The sequence below is a fragment of the Zootoca vivipara genome, chromosome 8 (assembly GCF_965207765.1).
Source record: "Zootoca vivipara chromosome 8, rZooViv2.hap1.1, whole genome shotgun sequence".
In the NCBI taxonomy this organism is placed as follows: domain Eukaryota; kingdom Metazoa; phylum Chordata; class Lepidosauria; order Squamata; family Lacertidae; genus Zootoca; species Zootoca vivipara.
The window spans coordinates 69,426,351-69,446,196 of record NC_142591.1 but is presented as its reverse complement, the minus strand read 5'-3'; the positions used below and the strand labels follow the sequence as shown (position 1 = coordinate 69,446,196).

General features: G+C 45.0%; 1 protein-coding gene across 7 annotated transcripts in view; it reads left to right on the top strand.

The window, feature by feature from the left end:
* The window catches only part of SYBU (syntabulin), a 45,892-nt gene that overhangs the window by 23,613 nt on the left and 2,433 nt on the right, over nt 1-19,846 (top strand). For 3 of the 7 annotated variants that reach the window (XM_088675836.1, XM_035125116.3, XM_035125118.3), the window contains 3 exons: nt 8,858-8,960; nt 15,221-15,427; nt 19,553-19,702. In XM_088675836.1, coding sequence (XP_088531962.1) covers nt 8,858-8,960; nt 15,221-15,427; nt 19,553-19,702 — 460 coding nt within the window. The remainder of the gene's footprint in view (nt 1-8,857; nt 8,961-15,220; nt 15,428-19,552; nt 19,703-19,846) is intronic. The other 4 variants (XM_035125117.3, XM_088675837.1, XM_035125119.3 and 1 more) reach the window with 2 other exon arrangements.

Genomic DNA, 19,846 nt, shown 5'->3' with positions numbered 1-19,846 from the left:
ATGCCTGGGTCCTATGTTCTTCTTGGCTTCACACGATTCAGCACAAAGTCAATCAATGTGTGATTAATCTAATGCAGGGGTGTCAAACTCAAATTCATCGGGGGCCGCATCAGCAGTTTGGTCACCCTCAAAGGGCCGGTTGTATCTGTAGGACTATGTGTCCACTCTTTGTTGTTGTTGTTGTTTAGTCGTTTAGTCGTGTCCGACTCTTCGTGACCCCATGGACCATAGCACGCCAGGCACTCCTGTCTTGCACTGCCTCCCGCAGTTTGGTCAAACTCATGTTCGTAGCTTCGAGAACACTGTCCAACCATCTTGTCCTCTGACGTCCCCTTCTCCTAGTGCCCTCAATCTTTCCCAACATCAGGGTCTTTTCCAAGGATTCTTCTCTTCTCATGAGGTGGCCAAAGTATTGGAGCCTCAGCTTCACGATCTGTCCTTCCAGGGAGCACTCAGGGCTGATTTCCTTAAGAATGGATAGGTTTGATCTTCTTGCAGTCCATGGGACTCTCAAGAGTCTCCTCCAGCACCATAATTCAACTCTTTATTATCATAAATTATTGTCACTGCATTCAATTATTACTGTTTTTTGTAATAATGTAAGTAATAACTAGCTCTGAAAGCAGAAACATAGTCAGAATAATGGCAAGTAGATATTCAAATGTACAATTATTGTACAATTTATTGAAAAATGATTTTTGGTAACTGCACTGGGTGGTGGAGGCTCGCTAGGGTTTCATGCAGGAGCTTTGCAGAGCTACTAGTACCTGGAGATGCTGGGGTCCTTCTGCATGCAGGACAGATGTTCTGCCAGTGAGCCACCACCCTTCACCAAAGGGACTGGCTGAGGTTGACTCACTGGAGCTGCTCTCCTGGTTCCAGGGTTTAAGGGCCAGAAGTATAAAGCAGCATCCTATGTTTCTGAGGAGAGGGAGAGGGAGAGGGAGGGGAGGGGAGGGGAGGGGAGGGAGGAAGGGAGGAAGGAAGGAAGGAAGAAAAGAGGGAGTGGGAGGGAGAGAGGAAGGAAAGAGGGGAGAGAAAGAAGAGTAGGAAATAAGGAAGGGAATAAAGAAGGAAAGAAAAAGAAAGAGGGAGAGAAGACGGAAAGGGAGAAAGAAGGAAGGAAGTAGAGGGAGAGAAAGAATAAGAATGAGGGAGAGGAAGAAAGATGGGAAGGACGGAAGGAAGAAAGGAAGGAAGTAAAGAAGAAAGAAAGAAAGAAAGAAAGAAAGAAAGAAAGAAAGAAAGAAAGAAAAGAGGGAGCAGGAGGGAGAGAGGAAGGAAAGAGGTGAGAGAAAGAAGAGTAGGAAAGAAGGAATAAAGAAGGAAAGAAAAAGAAAGAGGGAGAGAAGACAGAGATAAAGAAGGAAGGAAGGAGAGGGAAAGAAAGAATAAGAACGAGAGAGAGGAAGAAAGAAAGGGAAGGGGGGGGTCGCTGCCTTGATTCAGCGCCAGAAAAGAACGCGAAGGGACCCAGGGGCAAAAAGCATTTCCCGTGCAGCGTGAGGCAGCAGGTGTCCGTTTTAGGAGAAGTGCATGAAGCCTCAGAGTTGCACGTTCGTGAGGCTGAGCCGCTGCTGAGCTCACGTTCAGGAGGAGGAGGAGGTGAGGCAAGAGGAGGAGGAGGCAGCGGCTTGCCGGGTTGGTGCCCGGCAGCGCCGTGTGGAGAGTCTCTGTAGCACTTTGAATCCTCCTCCTCCTCCTCCTCCACGCGGCGCTGCTGGGTGCTTTGTCTGTGATTCAGCAGCAGCAGCAGCAGCCGTTTCCAGGCGCCGAGCCGTGGCAGGAGGAGGAGGATTCAAAGTGCTACAGAGCACTGCTGCGTCGCAGAGGCTCGGGACTCTTCACACAGCGCTGCCGGGCGCTGACCTGGCAAGCTGCCTCCTCCTTCTCCTGCTGTGGCTCGGGGCGCTCCACGCAGCGCTGCTCCGGACGCCTTTCTACCCCCCCCCCGGCCCCAGCTGTTTGTCGGCGCTTTGTCGGCAGCGGCGCTTCAGCAGCAAGGTCCTGCTGGCTGGGTCCTGCTGGCTGGGGCGCTCGGCGGGCCACATGACGAGGTCTGGCGGGCCGGATTTGGCCCCCGGGCCTTGTGTTTGACACCCGTGATCTAATGACTTGAGATTTACAGCACAATGCTATCCCTGTCTGCAGGGAAATTAGTCCCATTCAGCTCAGTTGCATTCCATTGCATCACAGCCTTCTCCCTCTGCTACAGGTGTGGGGAAACTCTAGATGTTGCTGAACTACAACTCCCATCAGCCCCAGGAAACGTGGCTAATGGCTTGGGAAGATGGGAGTTGCAGTTCAGCAATATTTGGAGGATCAAAGCTTCCCCACATCTGATTTATTAGGATATTTTGGACTTTGATGTGTGTGTTTGAGACATGGTTTGGTGCTACAGCTCCATTGGCCTCTCCAACCAGAATGAAAAAATTACGAGAAAGTTGAACAATCACTTTAAAGCACACGGATTGGCATTTAATGCTTTCCTGTTTAAGAGACACAGACATGACTTTGCAGGAAAAGCTTGTGATCTGTAGGAAGTCACACAAGGCATGATACTTCACATTCATCCCAAAAGTATAATATTCTGTTCTTGGAGGTAAACATGCTTGGCAAAGTGTTTTATAGAAATGACATTTGTAATGTTTTGCTTGGATCGCTGCTCTTTGTTCTCAGTTTGCTGCAAAGATCAGCAAATTGGGGGGAATAATGTGTTTGCTGTTCGGACACAGATACAGAATGTGCTAAGCTGAAAAGTGCCATTGTCATGGGAATGGTTGAGTGGCTTTTGGGATAACAGTTATGCATTGACCTATTGTCAAAGTGAAAGTGCTGCTTAATCCATTCTTACTGGATATTAGATTTTGAAGATAGGGTTATGCTGTTTCACCATTGATACTGAGAAAGTTGTGCTTTTTTGAGAGGGTGTGTGTGTGTTCCCTCCCCCCACTTCATTTGTTATTGAGCAGAAAAAGGGTCAACCCTGCTTTCATTTTCATGGAAAAGGTGGTTGGTGATTTTACCTGTTACTTCTGTTGCCACTTATTTTATAACAACTGTCTTTGCCCTTCTGCAGAAAGAAAACTTTGGAGAAGGCACATCTATATCTATGTGTGTTGGCATGCGTGTCTCATTGCTTGCTGTCATTTGCTCTGGCTCACTTAATTTCATCCTACAAGTGCAGTTCTATTTGTTCATACATGACACTGAACACGACACTGAACACATCTCTTCATGTTTGTTTATTTGTATAGCTCAACTGTTGTGTACAGAAGTATGCAGATTGTACATTTGCGGAATTTTAAATGTGAATAGCTGTACAAGTGAACCACTCGATGGTTTGTGCACAAGATTGCCCACACATTGAAGGTGAAATGTGAACACCCCTTGTTTCAATTCAAGAACACCACTTTTTCAGTTCTGCCTTTTGCCTGTTGCCTCCAGGGTGCTAGTGTGATGCTCAACAGACTGTCTTCTCTTTCCCCCAACAGAAGTTGGGCTCCGAATATACACATGTGGCAATACTTCACAGGATTGGTACTAGGGTGGCCATGTGGCCTAATTTACAGGACCTGCCTGAAGGGTTATCTGGTCCACCTCTGATGTAGAACCAGAAGAATGCGCCTATCAATGCTAAGCAGCTTGACTGCACAGTGAGCAGGCACATCGCCCACCTGCCTCCAGTCTTTCCCCCAATGGAGAGATGAATTGCATTTCTGTTTAAATTATAGGCACAATTTCTATTCCTTTCTGTTAATTTTTTTTTAATTTTCGATTACAAAAATCCAGTATGTGCCATATTATATTAATACCAAATAGCAATACAAATTCAAATACAAATCAATTACATAGCCAATTATAAATTTTGTGTAGCTTCCCACATGCGGCGCTTCAAGGTCTGATTCCCTTTAATTCTGCCTCCAGACCATAGCTGCCAAGTTATCCCTTTTTTTAAGGGATTTTCCCTTATGCTGAATAGGCTTCCTCGTGAGAAAAGGGAAAACTTGGCAGCTATGCTCCAGACTATTGCTCAAACCAAATACAATCTATTCTTGATGAAATCCTTTATACCAGGCATCCCCAAACTGTGGCCCTCCAGATGTTTTGGCCTACAACTCCCATGATTCCTAGCTAACAGGACCAGTGGTTGGGGAAGATGGGAATTGTAGCCCAAAACATCTGGAGGGCCGAAGTTTGGGGATGCCTGCTTTATACCATAGGCACAATTCCTAGAGTTGCATCTATATAGCATACAGCTGGATCTTTCTGGGCGTGGGCCATAACTTTGCCCCAGGCTCAATCCCTAGCATCTCCAAGTACCGTAGGACTTGGGGGAAACCTTGTCTGACATCCTGGGTGATACTGATCTAGATAGAGCAAAGGTCAGACTCAATATAAGGCAGCGCCTTATGTACCTACGTAGATATAAATTAGCACGTGCAAATTGTATGCAAATTTCTCTCCCCTTTTACTTCCCCTGCTTTTTTTAACTGCTGATACATAAGTGGCCACCCTGAGGGATTTGTCTTGCTAGATGGAACGACATTGGTCCTAAAGGCAACAAAACAACCCCCAAGTGAAGAAGGACTCTAAGATGAGATGGACAGATATTCAGAGCTATATGCATTTTCTAACATCAATTTGCCTCTTCCCAGTTACTGTACTTTGCAGAATGATGCTGCGTCTACCACCGGTTGCTCCTAACAAACAGCATTGTCTGGGTCCTTACATGCCGTGAGCCTTAAGGCAATGGCTTCCTGTTCAGTCCTTTGTTTTCCTTTGCACCTTCTTGAAATGGGTAGTGCCCCTTTTGGCAAGCCAGCCTGTGCATCACGATAATGTGCTGTGCAGATTCCCCAGAGAGAAGGAGATGCTGCTCATTTGCTGATAGGCTCCCCGTTCGCCTCAAGTCTGTTGCCATGGAGCTGGATAGCTTTGCTTACTTGACCTGCTAACTTGAGGAGTTATTAAAGGCTCTGTCTCCATGGATACGCCTGCACAAAACTATACTCCACAGAAGGCATAAAATACACACATCTCTCTGCAAAATGTGCTCGTTTTGTTTTTTTTGTACAGTGATATACTTTCACCTTTTTCTGAAAGCTTAAGTAAATACCACCCCCTGAAATGTAAGCAATGAGATAGACACTGTTTTGGGTATCTTCCATTTTGGAGATCACCTCTCTGTGTTGAAGGAGCCACTGGTGAACATTAAAATGCTGTGAAATGATGAGTCTAGAGATGTAGAAGCTGAAAGTTGCCTTTTGTGAGTGGGTGTCTGGGTGGGGTGGCGTATTGGGTTTGCCACCATATATATAAACGCCAATTTCTGCGTTCTGTCTTTGAGACAATATAAAATGAGCAGAGAATGGGAATTAGGGTAGAGCTAAGCAGAGAGATGGTGGAATACCAACAGAGAGAAGATCAGGGATGTAGTGGCAAATTCGGAAGTGCAGGATCAATTCATGATAGCCATAGCCATGTCCCCTCTCAGCTATGCCCCTTCTAGGATCTTGCAACCTAATTATACTGTTATACCATCACCATCGGTAGGGACCCAGGTGGCGCTGTGGGTTAAACCACAGAGTCTAGAGCTTGCTGATCAGAAGGTTGGCGGTTCGAATCCCCGCGACGGGGTGAGCTCCTGTTGCTCGGTCCCAGCTCCTGCCCACCTAGCAGTTCGAAAGCACATCAAAGTCCAAGTAGATAAATAGGGACCGCTCCGGCGGGAAGGTAAACGGCATTTTCGTACGCTGCTCTGGTTCGCCAGAAGTGGCTTTGTCATGCTGGCCACATGACCCGGAAGCTGTCTGCGGACAAACGCTGGCTCCCTCGGCCTATAGAGCAAGATGAGTGCCGCAACCCCAGAGTCAGACACGACTGGACCTGATGGTCAGGGGCCCCTTTACCTTTACCATCACCATCATCATAATTAGGGTTGCCTTGCAACAGTTTCTCCATGCCTTTCAGCTAGATCTACTATTTATTTTCTGTGCCTGCACATGGGCAGTGATTTGGAGTGCTCCGATATCTTCTTTTGAAGTGACTTAAATTGAAACAGAAGCACCCAGTGCTTCCAGTGTTTCAAAATACTTCTCTTTGGAGTACACAGTGGCTAAAGAGCTCCCTTTGGTTTGATGCCTCTTGGAGGCTGGAGACAGGGACTCTGTTACAGAAATAGTCAGAGGTCTTCAACCACCTGCAATCCCAGACACTACTTCACTCTGTTCAACTTCATTCAGTAACATACCTACCTACGTATGTATGTAAATTGCTTTGCAAAAAAGTGTTTATTAGGAGCAATTTGCAGCAAAACACTGATGAATGAGGACTTTAAAAATATATATCACAAACTGATGTGGAATTGCAGAGAACTGAACTTAAGGGTTTTTTTTGGGGGGGGGGGATGAGGAACCGAGATTAAACCAAACCTGACAGATTCACTCATTCCTAGTTCCAAGCGCTCAGCTCTTTAAAAAGAAAAAAGAAAAAATGGAACCAGATTATTTATTAACTTGTCGGCATACAGCCCAACTTGGCTTGAAATGGCTTGGAATAGCTCTTAAGTACATCTGTTATTGTTAAAATGTCCTTATATGCTTGCAGCAGCTGCCTCCTTGAAACTGGCAAGCGAGGCCATCATGAAACAAAGTTGAAGGTAGCACAAACCATCCCCAGTTGTGGTCCGTAGAAGAGACCTGCTCAATTTCAACAGAGTGACAATTTGCAATTTCATGCAAGAACCTCTGTTCATAGCAGGGAGATTTGCCTGCCGTCCAATCTCTGTTGCAGTTCTTTGGAATTAGACATGAATGTGACACAGTCCCTGGGACAGCAATACTGTTTGGAAGTACAGCAACTCTCTCTTTATCCTTCACTTAGCTGTGATGACATTGAGCCAACAAAAATATGTAACCGGTGCCATAAGCACTCCACACAATCTGCCGTTTATTTTAGTAGGTGGAAAAGGTTGACCCAGAGCATGGTTTTACAGCTCGTCTGTTTACTTCCTCTTTTTTCCCCTCCCATCCTGGCACACTTCCTGGGGCCACATACTGGTGGTGGTTGGGGCCAGAGACAAACTTGGGTTGGGCAATGACTCTACCTTCCATACAGTAGACTAGTTTCTTCTCTCTGACAGATCCCTCTCTATCCTGAAATGCACGCCAGAGGCTCCCCATCTCTGTTTTATAGCAATGGCAGTATTCCCAGTGTCCCTGTGGCCCCAGTGCCATAGGATTGCTCTCCATGTGAATATAACTCTAAACTGGATTGCAGCTAAGGCATTTGCAGATAACAAGCCATCTAGCAGCATGTCTTAGATGTTTTCTGAAACTGATCCAGTAAGACAGGTGGTTAGTGCTGTTCCTGCCGAAATGAATGGAATCTGCACCAACAAAGTACTTCACACCTTGGAACATATTAAGCATCTTATTCCTTCCTGGTATCATAGCATTATAGAGTTGGAAGGGACCACGAGGGTCATCTAGTCCAACCCCCTGCAATGCAGGAATCTTTTTGCCCAATGTGTGGATCAAACCCACGATCCTGAGATTAAGAGTCTCATACCCTACCAAAATAAGGTCTCGAGAGTCCCATGGACTGCAAGAAGATCAAACTTATCCATTCTTAATGGGGTCACGAAGAGTCGGACACAACTAAATGACTAAACAACAACCCTACCAAAATACGTTGTTGTTCTTTAGTTGTTTAGTCATGTCCGACTCTTCGTGACCCCATGGACCAGAGCATGCCAGGCACTCCTGTCTTCCACTGCCTCCCACAGTTTGGTCAAACTCACATTAGTGGCTTCGAGAACACTGTCCAACCATCTCGTCCTCTGTCGTCCCCTTCTCCTTGTGCCCTCAATCTTTCCCAAGATCAGGGTCTTTTCCAGGGAGTCTTCTCTTCTCATGAGGTGGCCAAAGTATTGGAGCCTCAGCTTCAGGATCTGTCCTTCCAGTGAGCACTCAGGACTGATTTCCTTAGGAGTGGATAGGTTTGATCTTGCAGTCCATGATACTCTCAAGAGTCTCCTCCAGCACCATAATTCAAAAGCATCAATTCTTCGGTGAGTTAAAATATGTTAATTGTATGTGTGTGTGTTTTTTAAAAAAAGTTTCTTCCCTCTTTTTTTTCTTTCTTTCTTTCTTTTTTGTTAAATAAATGGCTAAAAGAAAGAAGGAAATACATAGACCAGTAACCAGGGAAGATCGTTTAGAACTAATGAGAGGTGTTCCACCAAGCAGTCCTGCAGTTGTATTTTGAGCTAGTCGGAGTTTCTGAATAGTCTTCAGAGGCAGCCCCCATGTACACTGCACTGCAGTAACCTAACAACAAGGTTTACCAAAGCTCTAGTTGGTGTGCAGGCCTCAGATGGTAAAAGGCCCTCATCCTGTCTTGGTAGATGAATTTTGATATTTCTCCTTGTATACTTTTGTTTCTTATTGGTCTTATGTGTTTTAAACTTGTATTTGTAAACCACTGTGGCCTTTTTTTTTTTTTTGGAGAAGTAGTATACTTCAAATAATAAAGGAAATGAATGCTAGAGTCAGCCTATAATTATTTTAGACCTGGTGGAAAAGTAGATCTCGGCTGTTTCAAATTGTCTATATGGTAAAAGCCAAGCTTTTAAAAAAAACTCCAGAATAACATTTGCATCCTTTTTCTTGGCTCATCGGTTTTGAGGAAATGTGAATAAGCTGAAACGGATCCACCCTTAACATTTTGCAAAACTGCAGGCTTGCTTTCCAAATTCCAGTGGGAGAGGCAAGGAAGGATGGCAGTGATTCACCACATCAATCCTTGAGCTACGGTTTCCACCAGACACTTACTCTTCCCTTTCCTTTTCTAGGAAGCGAAGCTGATTTTAGCTCCTCAAGCAGTACAGGCAGCATCTCAGCTCCTGAGGTCCACATGTCTGCTGCTGGAAGCAAGAGGTCATCCTTTTCTCGCAAGTACGCAACAGCATCTTTGCCCAACTCCCAGCCTGTGAATGTAGCTTCTGTTGAATATTGGCTTGTTTCGGTTCGGGTGTGGAGGATAGAAGTTGGAGGAGGAGGTTGACCAGGAGCCCTCCCCCAGGTCATTTCTGTCCATAGCTGCCAAGTCTCCCGTTTTCCCCGGGAAATCCCTGTTTTTCCAGCTGTTCCTAGCTGAAAAAACAGATTTTTTTGTTTCTCCCCGGTTCATTCTGGCGCGGCGACCATTTTGGAACTGGGCGGAGCACGCTCAGAAGTGACTTTTGATGCTGCTCTGCCCAGTTCCAAAATGGCTGCAGTGCGACTTCTGGAACTGGGCAAAGCAGACTTCCGGTCTGCTATTTCCGGCCCGGTCCCTTATTTCTCTGACAGCAACTTAGCAGGTATGTTTCTGTCTCCTCGTGTGTTTGCAGATGTGTTTTGTGGTATAAACCAGAATCTGACATCTAGGTGAGGGCTGTTATCTAATGCAGAGATATTGCTTCCAGGGGTGTCCAAACCTTTCCCAAAGAGGGCCGGATTTGATGACATGAACATGTGTGAGGGCTGACCAAAGTTGAAGTAGTTGAGCTTTTTTTAGTATTTTTCTCCAGGAGATAGACTGCCACAGGGGCCAAATTAAACCGACTGGCGGGCCGGATTAGGCCCCCGAAACAGACTTTGGACATGCCTGGTTTAATACCATCATGTCTAAGCAGTGCACAACAAGGCTACAAACAAGATAAAATCTATTTACATAAATCATAAAATGTGGGGGGTCAACACCTGTTGAATGTTGCTCGGCAGCAGAAAACTGGCTAAAGGATAGGGATGAGGAGAGAAGATACCTCTAAATTTAATGGCAAATCATAAAAGGCAGAAGTCATTTAAAAACAGCAGTGGAACTCAGGGCTGTCTCTAGGCCCGGGTCCGGTGGCGGAGGGCGCAAGGCCACCAGGGGTGCCGCTGCGCCCGCTGAGAGGCGCGGCGGAGGCCGCCCCAGGCACGCCTCTCAGCTGTTCAGCGGCTTCAGGCCGCTCTCCGGAGGCGCGCGGGCCTGGGGCCGCCTCCACTGCGCTCAGGGGCAGCGCAACAGGGGGCGTGCAGCGCCCCCTGGTCCAGGGCCGGCCCTATGGCCAGGCTGGGTTGCGCAGGGCTCCAGCCCTCCAGGCGGCAGCTGCGCTGCGCCCGCCCGCCGGCTGCGCTGGGAAATGGGGCAGGGCGGGGGCGCCGGAGGGATCCGTCGCACCATGGCACCAGGTATGCTTAAGACGGCCCTGGTGGAACTTAGCATCATATTTGGTTGGATAGAATTGTTTTCTGCTTCTGTCTGGAAGACAATAAGGAGGCAGCCAGGCAAATCTCTACATGAGGAATAGGCAACATGTTGCCCTCCAGTTGTTGTGGAACTTTAACTCTACAGTCATGAGCTCCAGCCAGAATGGGCCAATGGTCAGGAATGATGGGAGTTAGAGGACTCTAGGTTCCCCATACCTGCTCTAAATGTTTTAAGTATGCCACAAAAGAGGCTGTTCCTCAGTATTCAACACATTCCATTTTGCAAGCCAGCAAAGCAGATGAAAAACACACAATTAGGATTCAAAACCAGGGAAGCAGCTGGATGTATAGTCCCTTAGCTGTACCCTGTCAAAGCAATTAACCTTCGTCCTCTCTAGTCAGCACACATTTTTGGCAGTAATGTTTTGCCAGTGCAGCATGGACCTTGCGGCTGGTTGAAAAGTTGTGACACTGGTGTAATACCTCTGTTGTTGCGTATCTAAAGGCTACGGGAGCCTCTGATGATTGGCTGAACTTGCCTTGTGTCACAGAGCAGGGAGAAGCGACTCTGGCAGAGTCAGAGGGGCAGGCCAGTCTGGAAAGGGCTAGAGGAGGACTAGGAGAAACAAGAAGTAAGGTCCTAGGGATTGGTGACAGAAGATGCAGAGGCCCTGGGTGTCATTGGACCAAGGAGGAGGGAGTTCAAACTTAAATGAGAAGATACGAGTTTTGGAAAAGCAGTAGCAACAGAGTGGGTGGGCACTGCAGCTTCTTTTGCAGCAGTACTGCTTTATGGCAGACTTCACTTAGAGCAATTTACTATATTCTGCAGTGCACAGTCTCCATGTGTGTATCATGAGATCATGATCTAGTAAGTAGGGTTGGGCGACATCTGATTTTCAACTTTGTGATATATCACCAGCTAAACATTGCAATATACTGATGTACAGTGGTACCTCGACTTACGAATTTAATGCGTTCCGAACGCGTTATGCAATTCGTAAGTAAAAAAAAAAAAGTAAGTCAAATCCCATAGGAATGCATTGGGAGAAAAAATTCGTAAGTCAAAACAACCATATCTAAAAATTCATAAGTCGAAAAAATCCTATCTAAACCGCATCCAAGATGGCGGAAGGAGCTCCGTTCATAAGTAGAAACATTCGTAAGTATTTTTTTTAAATACTCTTCCACAAACCCCCATTCCAATTTGGATTTTTGTTTAGAAGTATTTCTAATTGCTGACATCATTCTCTCCAATTTTTTTTAATAATAATTTTAAAAAAATTAAAAAAAGATATTGTATATCAAGACCTATACAAATGTAATATTTTTATTTTCATGATGTATTTTAATGAATTCAAATAAAGATTTTTTTAAACCTTAAAAAAAAGAAAAGAAACATTCGTAAGTAGAGTTATTCGTAAGTCGAGGTGCCACTGTATTACAATGTCTGAAATAAGGATGGAGCAATGTAGAGGCATTGGCTGGCTGCACGGTTTCCCCCACATTGTGATTTTTGCATAGCATATTCACAACATATTGCCAAGTCAAAAACGATGAAACCAATATCATGATATGGACTTGAAACTGGGTTTGGATGATATATCACCTAGCCCTAACACACATCATGATTCGTAATATATTGCCAGGTCAAAAACTATGAAACCAATATCATTATATGAACTTCCAACCGGTTTTGGACAATATATCAATACATCGCCCAACCCTACTGGCAACCAACTCTTTCTTAAAAGCATGTATGCATGACGTGTTTTTATATATACCCCCACTATGGCAAAGTTGTGCAGAATATGACTTTTTCTAGTACATTACAGAACATTTTATAATCATTCCTGGTTAATCACAGGAACTCCTGAGAACAATTTGCTCTGCCCTGGCAATGCAACGAACATCATCTCTCCCATATGCTCAAAACATACAAGCTGCTATCCTTGCTTACAGCTATGAAAACAAGCCCCAGCAAGTCTTTACCATATTTACCATATTTCAAAAAGTAAAAACCAGGAGACCCCAAAAGTCATCGAGCATTTCTTTTTACAAAAACGCCCAAAAAAACCCAAACCCCGCAATTTATTTTTCTATTGACTTACCTAAGATCCACCTGGACTGTGGTTCATCTTAACTATGCTTAGTTGAAACAAGTGGACTTCATAGACTACCTGTATGGTCTGAAGTTGGCTCATTTCCACTAACTATGGTTAGGATTATTCACGTGCCAGAGTTTGGATGCTGCTGCAAGCTGCAATGAATTTAATATCAAAGTGAAAGTTTCTGAACTCCCTTGAGGATTAATTTATTTATTTTAACTTGAAAAGCAATTTTGGGAAGCTGTGATTTTGAGTGTGGGTTGGCAAATGCTCCATCCTTTTTCCACTGGCCATTTGCCCCACTCAGAATCAACCCCTGCTATCCTCCTCCTGCAGGTTTCTAGCTCCATAATTTAAATATACCTTGTGAGGGAGATTTTGCAAAAAAGAGCATTGCCCTGAACTCTTCTCAGAGGAGAGGCAGGATAAAAATGCCATAAACCGTCAAAGCTTAAAACCTGGAAAATGCCCCTCTTTTAGACAAAACAATAGTAATAATAATAATAATAATAATAATAATAATAATAATAATAATAATAATCCACTTTCCCCTCCTTCTAACAAAATTCTCCTCGACTGAAAGAAGCTTGATACCATAATGAAACAAATTTGCTGGAACTGGGAACTGGATTAACTTGAGTCGCACAAGTAATGTGGTCACCTTCATGCAGTTTCTCCTAAAAGAATTGTACCCTAGGATATTTGAGTTAAATATATTTATAATGATCTTTTAAAAAAAAATTGAGCAAGGAAGTGAAGAGGGGAAAACCACAGAGCCAAGCCTTAAAATCCCCTCGCTCAAGCTCCATAAAATATCCTTTTCAAATACATCATTTGAGCCAACAAGGCAAATTACGCTTGCCAAAAATATCTCTGCTACACCATGTGTGCAAAATGCAAACAGGTCCCCCCCTTTTACTGTTTTCCTCCACCTCCCACATTTTTAGAGTCTTTAAAAATATATATATATACTACTTGATTTTCGTTCCTGTGCAAGGGCAAGGTGTAGTTGTGAGAGATTTGCTCAGCGTTTCCACGACAGCTTTCCATTGTGTCCACATAGGCAAATCAGAGTGGAGCTAGCCCAACCGCAACCTTGGGATGCTGCCTTGCTGCAGCACAACTCATTCCACCATCTGGTCTGTATAAAGTGTTCCACGCAAAGAGAGAAGGAAAACCAATTCAAACGCTTTCTAAATTCAGAGCTTTCTGCCTTGTGATTTGCGGTGTATCTCCTGTGCTTCCTTTATCTTTCCCCTTCTGCTCTCAGCTGTTGCCGTCTTTGATCTTTTTAAAAGAAATGGTTTTGGGGTTGTTGTTTTTGCATCCAATAGTAGGAGGTGAGCAACAGGTTTGACAGAGCCTGCTTTAGAGAGTTAATTTCCATTTACACTATTAACCTAATTTGTATTCCCCCCCCACACACACAAACATTGGGAAGATCCCATGTCAGCAGATGCAGTGGTGAAAATCCTTTGAATTTTGCTAGCTCTCTTAAATACAGTCATACCTCTTCTTGCGAACGCTTCAAGTTGCGGTTTGTTTCGGGTTAAGAACGCGGCAACCCCGGAAGTGTTTACTTCTAGGTTTCACTGCGCGCACACGCGCAGAAGCATTCTGCGCAGTTCACACATGCGCAGAAGCGTTCTGTGTGGTTCGCGCATGCGCAGAAGCGCCGCTCTAGTTACGGACTTTTCGGGGTGTGAACGGCACCCCAGAACGGATTGTGTCTGCAACCAGAGGTACCAATGTAATAAGAATAAAAGGAGTCAAAAGTGCTTAGAAACTAAAACATTAAACATGGCGCTTTTACAGTATGTTCTCCTAGAAAGTGAGGTTTTCAGATGCTATGCCCTCTCATTTTCCAGCTTCATTTTGCAATATTTACAACATGCAGATAGAAAAGTTGTTGTTTTAAAAAGCATTTAAATTAGGATGATGCGTATAAGAGGATGAACATTTAAACCAGGGTAAATAGGTTTCGGACAGTAGCAATTTTACAACATAGTGGTAAAAGCTTGCAGATGGAAAGTAAAGTCAAATATATCTAAGACATCTATTTTCTGTTTCTTTAGCCTTTGAATTACACCCATGGAAAGTAATAATGCTTTTATTTCTCTAGCAGTAGATATGTTGAACTTGTCTCTTGAGTTTCCTGATGACGACTAGAGCAATTGCAGGTCTTTATAGGACAGAATGAACTACGGTAGTTATCACATCTCTAGTGGCTATTGCATCATAGAAATGGGAGAGCGTGCATCTGCATATATCTATTTTTAGAAAACCTTCCGTAATACTATATAATACATATCAGAGCTACCACCCAATTAAAGAAATCTTAAGCTGATTCATTGTGTGAGATTTAGCCCGTCAATCAGGTGATTAAATCTGCATAGGTTTGCAAATGGATAAAACAATAGCTGTGAAGAAAGGAGCATTCTAGTCCTTGCTGTTAGTTTGGATGCTTCAGATGTTGTTGGGTTCTCATCATCACCGACCAGCATAGCCAATAGTCAGCGATATTGGGAGCCTGAGTTCTACAACATCTGGAGCCATAAAGGTTCCCCACCTCTGTTTTGGAAGATGCTCATGTGCCCCAGCAAACACTGCCTTTGAATGAACTTTCCCTCTTATGTAGAGTGGAAGGATACCTCTTTGAAAGGGGCGACAACCACATGCAATTTTAATTATTATTCTTTTATTTTTTTCAAAGCAACATTTAAAAAATGTATACCCTGCCCAATTATTTTGGGATACCTTTTTCCATCAACCAAGAGGCTTTTAAACAGATAAATACAATTGACTGATTGTAACTCTGATGTACATTTTATCTCGTGCCCTATAACACACTGTTTTTGCTGTCTACTCCAGCCGGGGTCCCCACGGACGGAATAACGGAGCCCTGTCCTACAAGTCTGGATCTAGCCCTCCTACCACATCCCGCGAAAAGGACTTCCTGTCAATGCTGTGCAAAAATCAGTTGAGTCCCATTAGCACCCACCCGAATTACGAGGCTTCTTCGGCCAGCAGCAGCAATTCAGGCTCATACAAAGGAAGTGATAACAGCCCCATTTTGAGGCAAGTGAGCTTCGCAGCTTTTTCCTCTCTCCGCCCCACCAGTCACCTAAGCCCCCTCCGTTCTCAGCTGTCATCAGAATCTCCAATTGTAACTGAAGATTTTCTTCATTACATGGTACATCAGGCTCGTAAATTCTCCAGGCATTTCAGTGACATCCTTTAGGCATTTTGAACAGGTGTGGTGGCAGTGACGGCACCATCAGCTCACCCGCCAAACCAATTAATTTCCCTCCGAGGGAAGAAGCTTTGCAAAAGGCTGCATATTCCTTGCTAACTCGACAGTCTGCAATAACATTTCTTCTATACCACCCTGTTGCGGGATAGAATAGAACTTAACCCTGCCTGCCATTGCCTTGACCTGCAGCTGCTGCAAAAAGAGCCTCTGGTGTTGTTGCATTGTTTGGTGTCCTTTGATGTGTGATCCGAGTCCTGACCTTTGTGTGGCCACTTCTTCACTTGATGTCTTTACTAGAGGCAAATGGGTGTTGCTTGCTATCTGCTTCATCTATAGTACTTAAGTTTGCTCCAGGAAATATGATGTCCAGGAAGAACATAGCTCAGTGGTAGAATGCCTGTTTTGCATGCACTAGGTCTCAGCTTCAATCCCAGGCAGCTTCTGGAAGGGTCTAGGAATGTGCCCTGCCTGGAACCCTGGAGAGCTTCTGCCAGTCATTCTCTCTCTCTCTCTCTCTCTCTCTCTCTCTCTCTCTCTCTCTCTCTCTCTCTCTCTCTCTCTCTCTCGCACACACACACACACACACACACACAAACACACCACTGAACCTCCTCGACCTCCATTTTTTTGTCCCCCCCAACCCCCGCAGAGCATTTCCACCACCAATGGGACACAGCACACACACCCTCCACTGTCCTGAAAAACCTCTTAATCTCAGTTTTGTTTTATTCCTTGGTAGATTTACAAAAAGGAAAACATACACACCAATAAATAAATTTTAGAACAGGCAAGATTATATGCGGACGCACAAAGCATTTTTTAATTCTGTTCTGCCCGGACCCTGAGGTCCAGCGCCGAGGTCCTTCTGGCGGTTCCCTCACTGCGAGAAGCGAAGTTACAGGGAACCAGGCAGAGGGCCTTCTCAGTAGTGGCACCCGCCCTGTGGAACGCCCTCCCACCAGATGTCAAAAAGAAAAACCACTACCAGACTTTTAGAAGACATCTGAAGGCAGCCCTGCTTTTAATACTGGATGAATCATTGTATTTTAATGTTCTGCTGCTCTATTATTAATTAAAAGGGTCGGGACTCCTTGCACTCTGCTCACCCTTTCTTCCCGCCCAGGGCAGCCCTGTTCTCTGCCTGCCCCCCAGCAGCTGCTATGAGCTGCCCAAGGAAGGAGGCTGACAGTGGTGGCCATGGAAAGGCCACAGGATGCTCCCTCGCAGCTGCAGCTGCCACTCAGAACAAGCGCCAGCTCATTCTCCTCCCTGAGCTTGGTGGCGGCGCCACTGGTGAGGGGGAAAGGAAGATTCTGGGATCAAAGCAGAAGCCAGGATGGTTCTTGTAGTTCTGGGACTGTCCATGGAAAATAGGGACACTAGGAGGGTATGAGCAGCCATGGTTACAGTTTTTCTTGTGCCATGGGCCAATCAAACTCCCAAGGTCCTTCTGGATTAAAACCCTTGTGCTGCTCACCAATGGTGCAAACATTTTCACTTCTTCTTTCATGACAGTGAGCAACCAGAAGACTGTACTATGGTTTCCACGTTGGCGTATGACTACATTGTTGACATGCAATGGTGTGGTGGTGAATTATGAAGTGCAGCCACTCTTCCTGACCACCCCCCAGAGCCATGCCCCCAGAGCCACTCCTTCTAAGACCTGACAACAAAAATTGATTTTTGACCAACGCGGACGTTGTGGCTTTAATACAAAGCCATTTGCCCTCATCCCCTGCTCTTGGCTTTGCTGAACATCCAGCCTAAGGAAGAGTTCTGGGGGGGGGGGGGCTCAGAAGATTGCTCTTTATATCTGTGACATTTTGGCAGGTGATAATAAAGGGACTTGAGAGTTTTTCAAAGTAAAAGCAGCACTCAGCTATGCATGTTTAGCGTGATGGGCGGGTTTCTCTCTGAGAAAAGCCTATTTGTCTGGCATGCAGAGGACTGGCAAATAGCAATTGCTGTCATTTAACACTGGCAAATATCAATTACTATCATTTAACACATGTGCTTTTCCTTCTCTCCCCCCCCCACCCCCAAGCTGACCTATGAAATAAGTTCTGCCCTATCCCTGTTTCACTACACCACAGGTTACAATACAGGTGGGGAGTCAGTCTGGGCAACGCAGTTGCAGGCAGTGATGTAGGGAGCCTGCTGGAAGATGCTCCAGGAAAAATGCATGATAAAGCGTTCTTCAGCCATCTCAACCCTTGCTTTTTCATGCAAAACCATTTGCAGTCGTTTTCAGTCATCAACAGCTATCAGTCAGTCAATCACCCACTTCCACCACCCTTCTGAGTAATACCCCCTCCCCTCCCCACCCCTTCTCCACATAAGCACCTGGGGACTCCTATTTCAGTGTATCTGAAGAAGTGTGCATGCACACGAAAGCTCATACCAAAATAAAAACTTAGTTGGTCTTTCAGGTGCTACTGAAGGATTTTTTTTATTTTGCAGAAAAGCAGCCCACTTTATTGGCAAACACTTAGCAGAATTAACTACATCTCTAGGAGGTGCTGAAAACTAATTAGCACATGCCTGCCAACAAGGTCTCACCCCCCCCAAAAAAGAGTTCCCATACCTTCTCCGACAGCATCATAGTTGTGGATTCTTCCTGATATTTCTGAAATCATTTGTAGGCAGTTTTTGTGGCTTTGTCGTTTACTTACTCTGGAATGGTGGATGAGACAATGTCTGCGTGCAATACAGGAAGCCAGAAAAGGGTGCATTCTGTCAACAGTCTGCCTCCAGTGTCAGACTGGTGGTTGACTCAATTACTATCATTTAACACATGTGCCTTGCCTTCTCTCCCCCCCCCCCCTCCTAGCCACATATTTAAGTGGAGTTTTAAACCCTAATTAAACATGCAGTCAGGTGGAGGGAGAGGAAATGTGGGTCCCCTTTTCTCCCACCCACCCCCTCCCGGTCCATATGCTTAATCCTGGGGCTTTATATCCTGATGAAATATATGGTCCGAGGCAGGGAGGTAGATGTAAACTGCCTGCATGTCTCAATCTCCCCTCTCTTCTCACTGCCAGACTGTCCCTTGCTTTGAGAGCCCTGAATCGTTCTGATGGACTTGATCTGTTCCAAGTAGATCTGGGGCCGCCTCAGTCCTATGTACGCAAATCCCAGGTTAACTAGGATTGTCTCAGTTTGGTTTGGGATCCAGTGCACAGCCCTTACTAGGGCCTTTTAGGTAGGAGGGCCTTTTTGGTGATGGCACCCAGATCGTGGATGTTGCCCTCTAGGTGTTGAACTGCAGTCCCCATCATCCCTGAACTTTGGGATTAACCTTGAATTTTCAGAACCTTAAACCTGGCGCAGTAACACATGGGAAGCTTTTAGCAGCTGAAATATTTATTGATGGCATCTGTCCCCAGCAACAGTTTAGCCTCAGCAATTTGCATCAACTGGCGCTTCCAAAGGTAGCCTCACATGTCATGATGTAGCACTGTTTATTATGCGTTAGTTTATACTTTTATATTCCACCTTTCCTCAGTAAGTCCAAGGTGGCTAACATCAGACATAAGCAACCTTTAAAAAACAACTTGACCACACCAATAAATAGTAACATCATCATCATCATCATTAAATTTGTTGTTGTTGTTGTTTATTATAACCTCCCTTCACTGTAAGGTCCCAGAGTAGGTTGCAATATTAAAACACAAAATTAAAAACAGTTTAAAACAACTTGCAATCACAAAAATACAATAGAGGAGCCATACCACATTACGGGGAAAACTTTTTTAAAAATACACCCATCATCAGTAATGACAGTTATTTAACCTCAGCAATTTAAAACAGCTTCAAAAAGGGAACAGTCATTTCAGTGCAATTTACTCCCAGGTAAGTCTGTATAGAATTGCAACCTAAATCACCGGTTCTTGCCGTAAGCAGAATGTAAACATAAAATTTGCAGGCACAACAACATTTTTCTGTTGCAGGCGGCCGGCAAGATACACCTCTTGTGGAGAGAACCACGGCATCAAACCACCTAGCCCAGAGCAGTATCTGACCCCTCTGCAGCAAAAGGAAGTTACAGTGAGGCACCTGAAAACAAAACTGAAGGAATCTGAGAGCCGACTGCAAGAAAGGTAAGAGTTTCTACTAACAGGCCCTTTTCAGTGACGGCACCCTGATTTCAGATGCCCTTCCCAGTGAAGCTCGCTTAAGGCTTTAGTGCTGGGATGGCCAACATGGGTTCCCTGATACTGCTGGACTACAACTCTTATTATTCC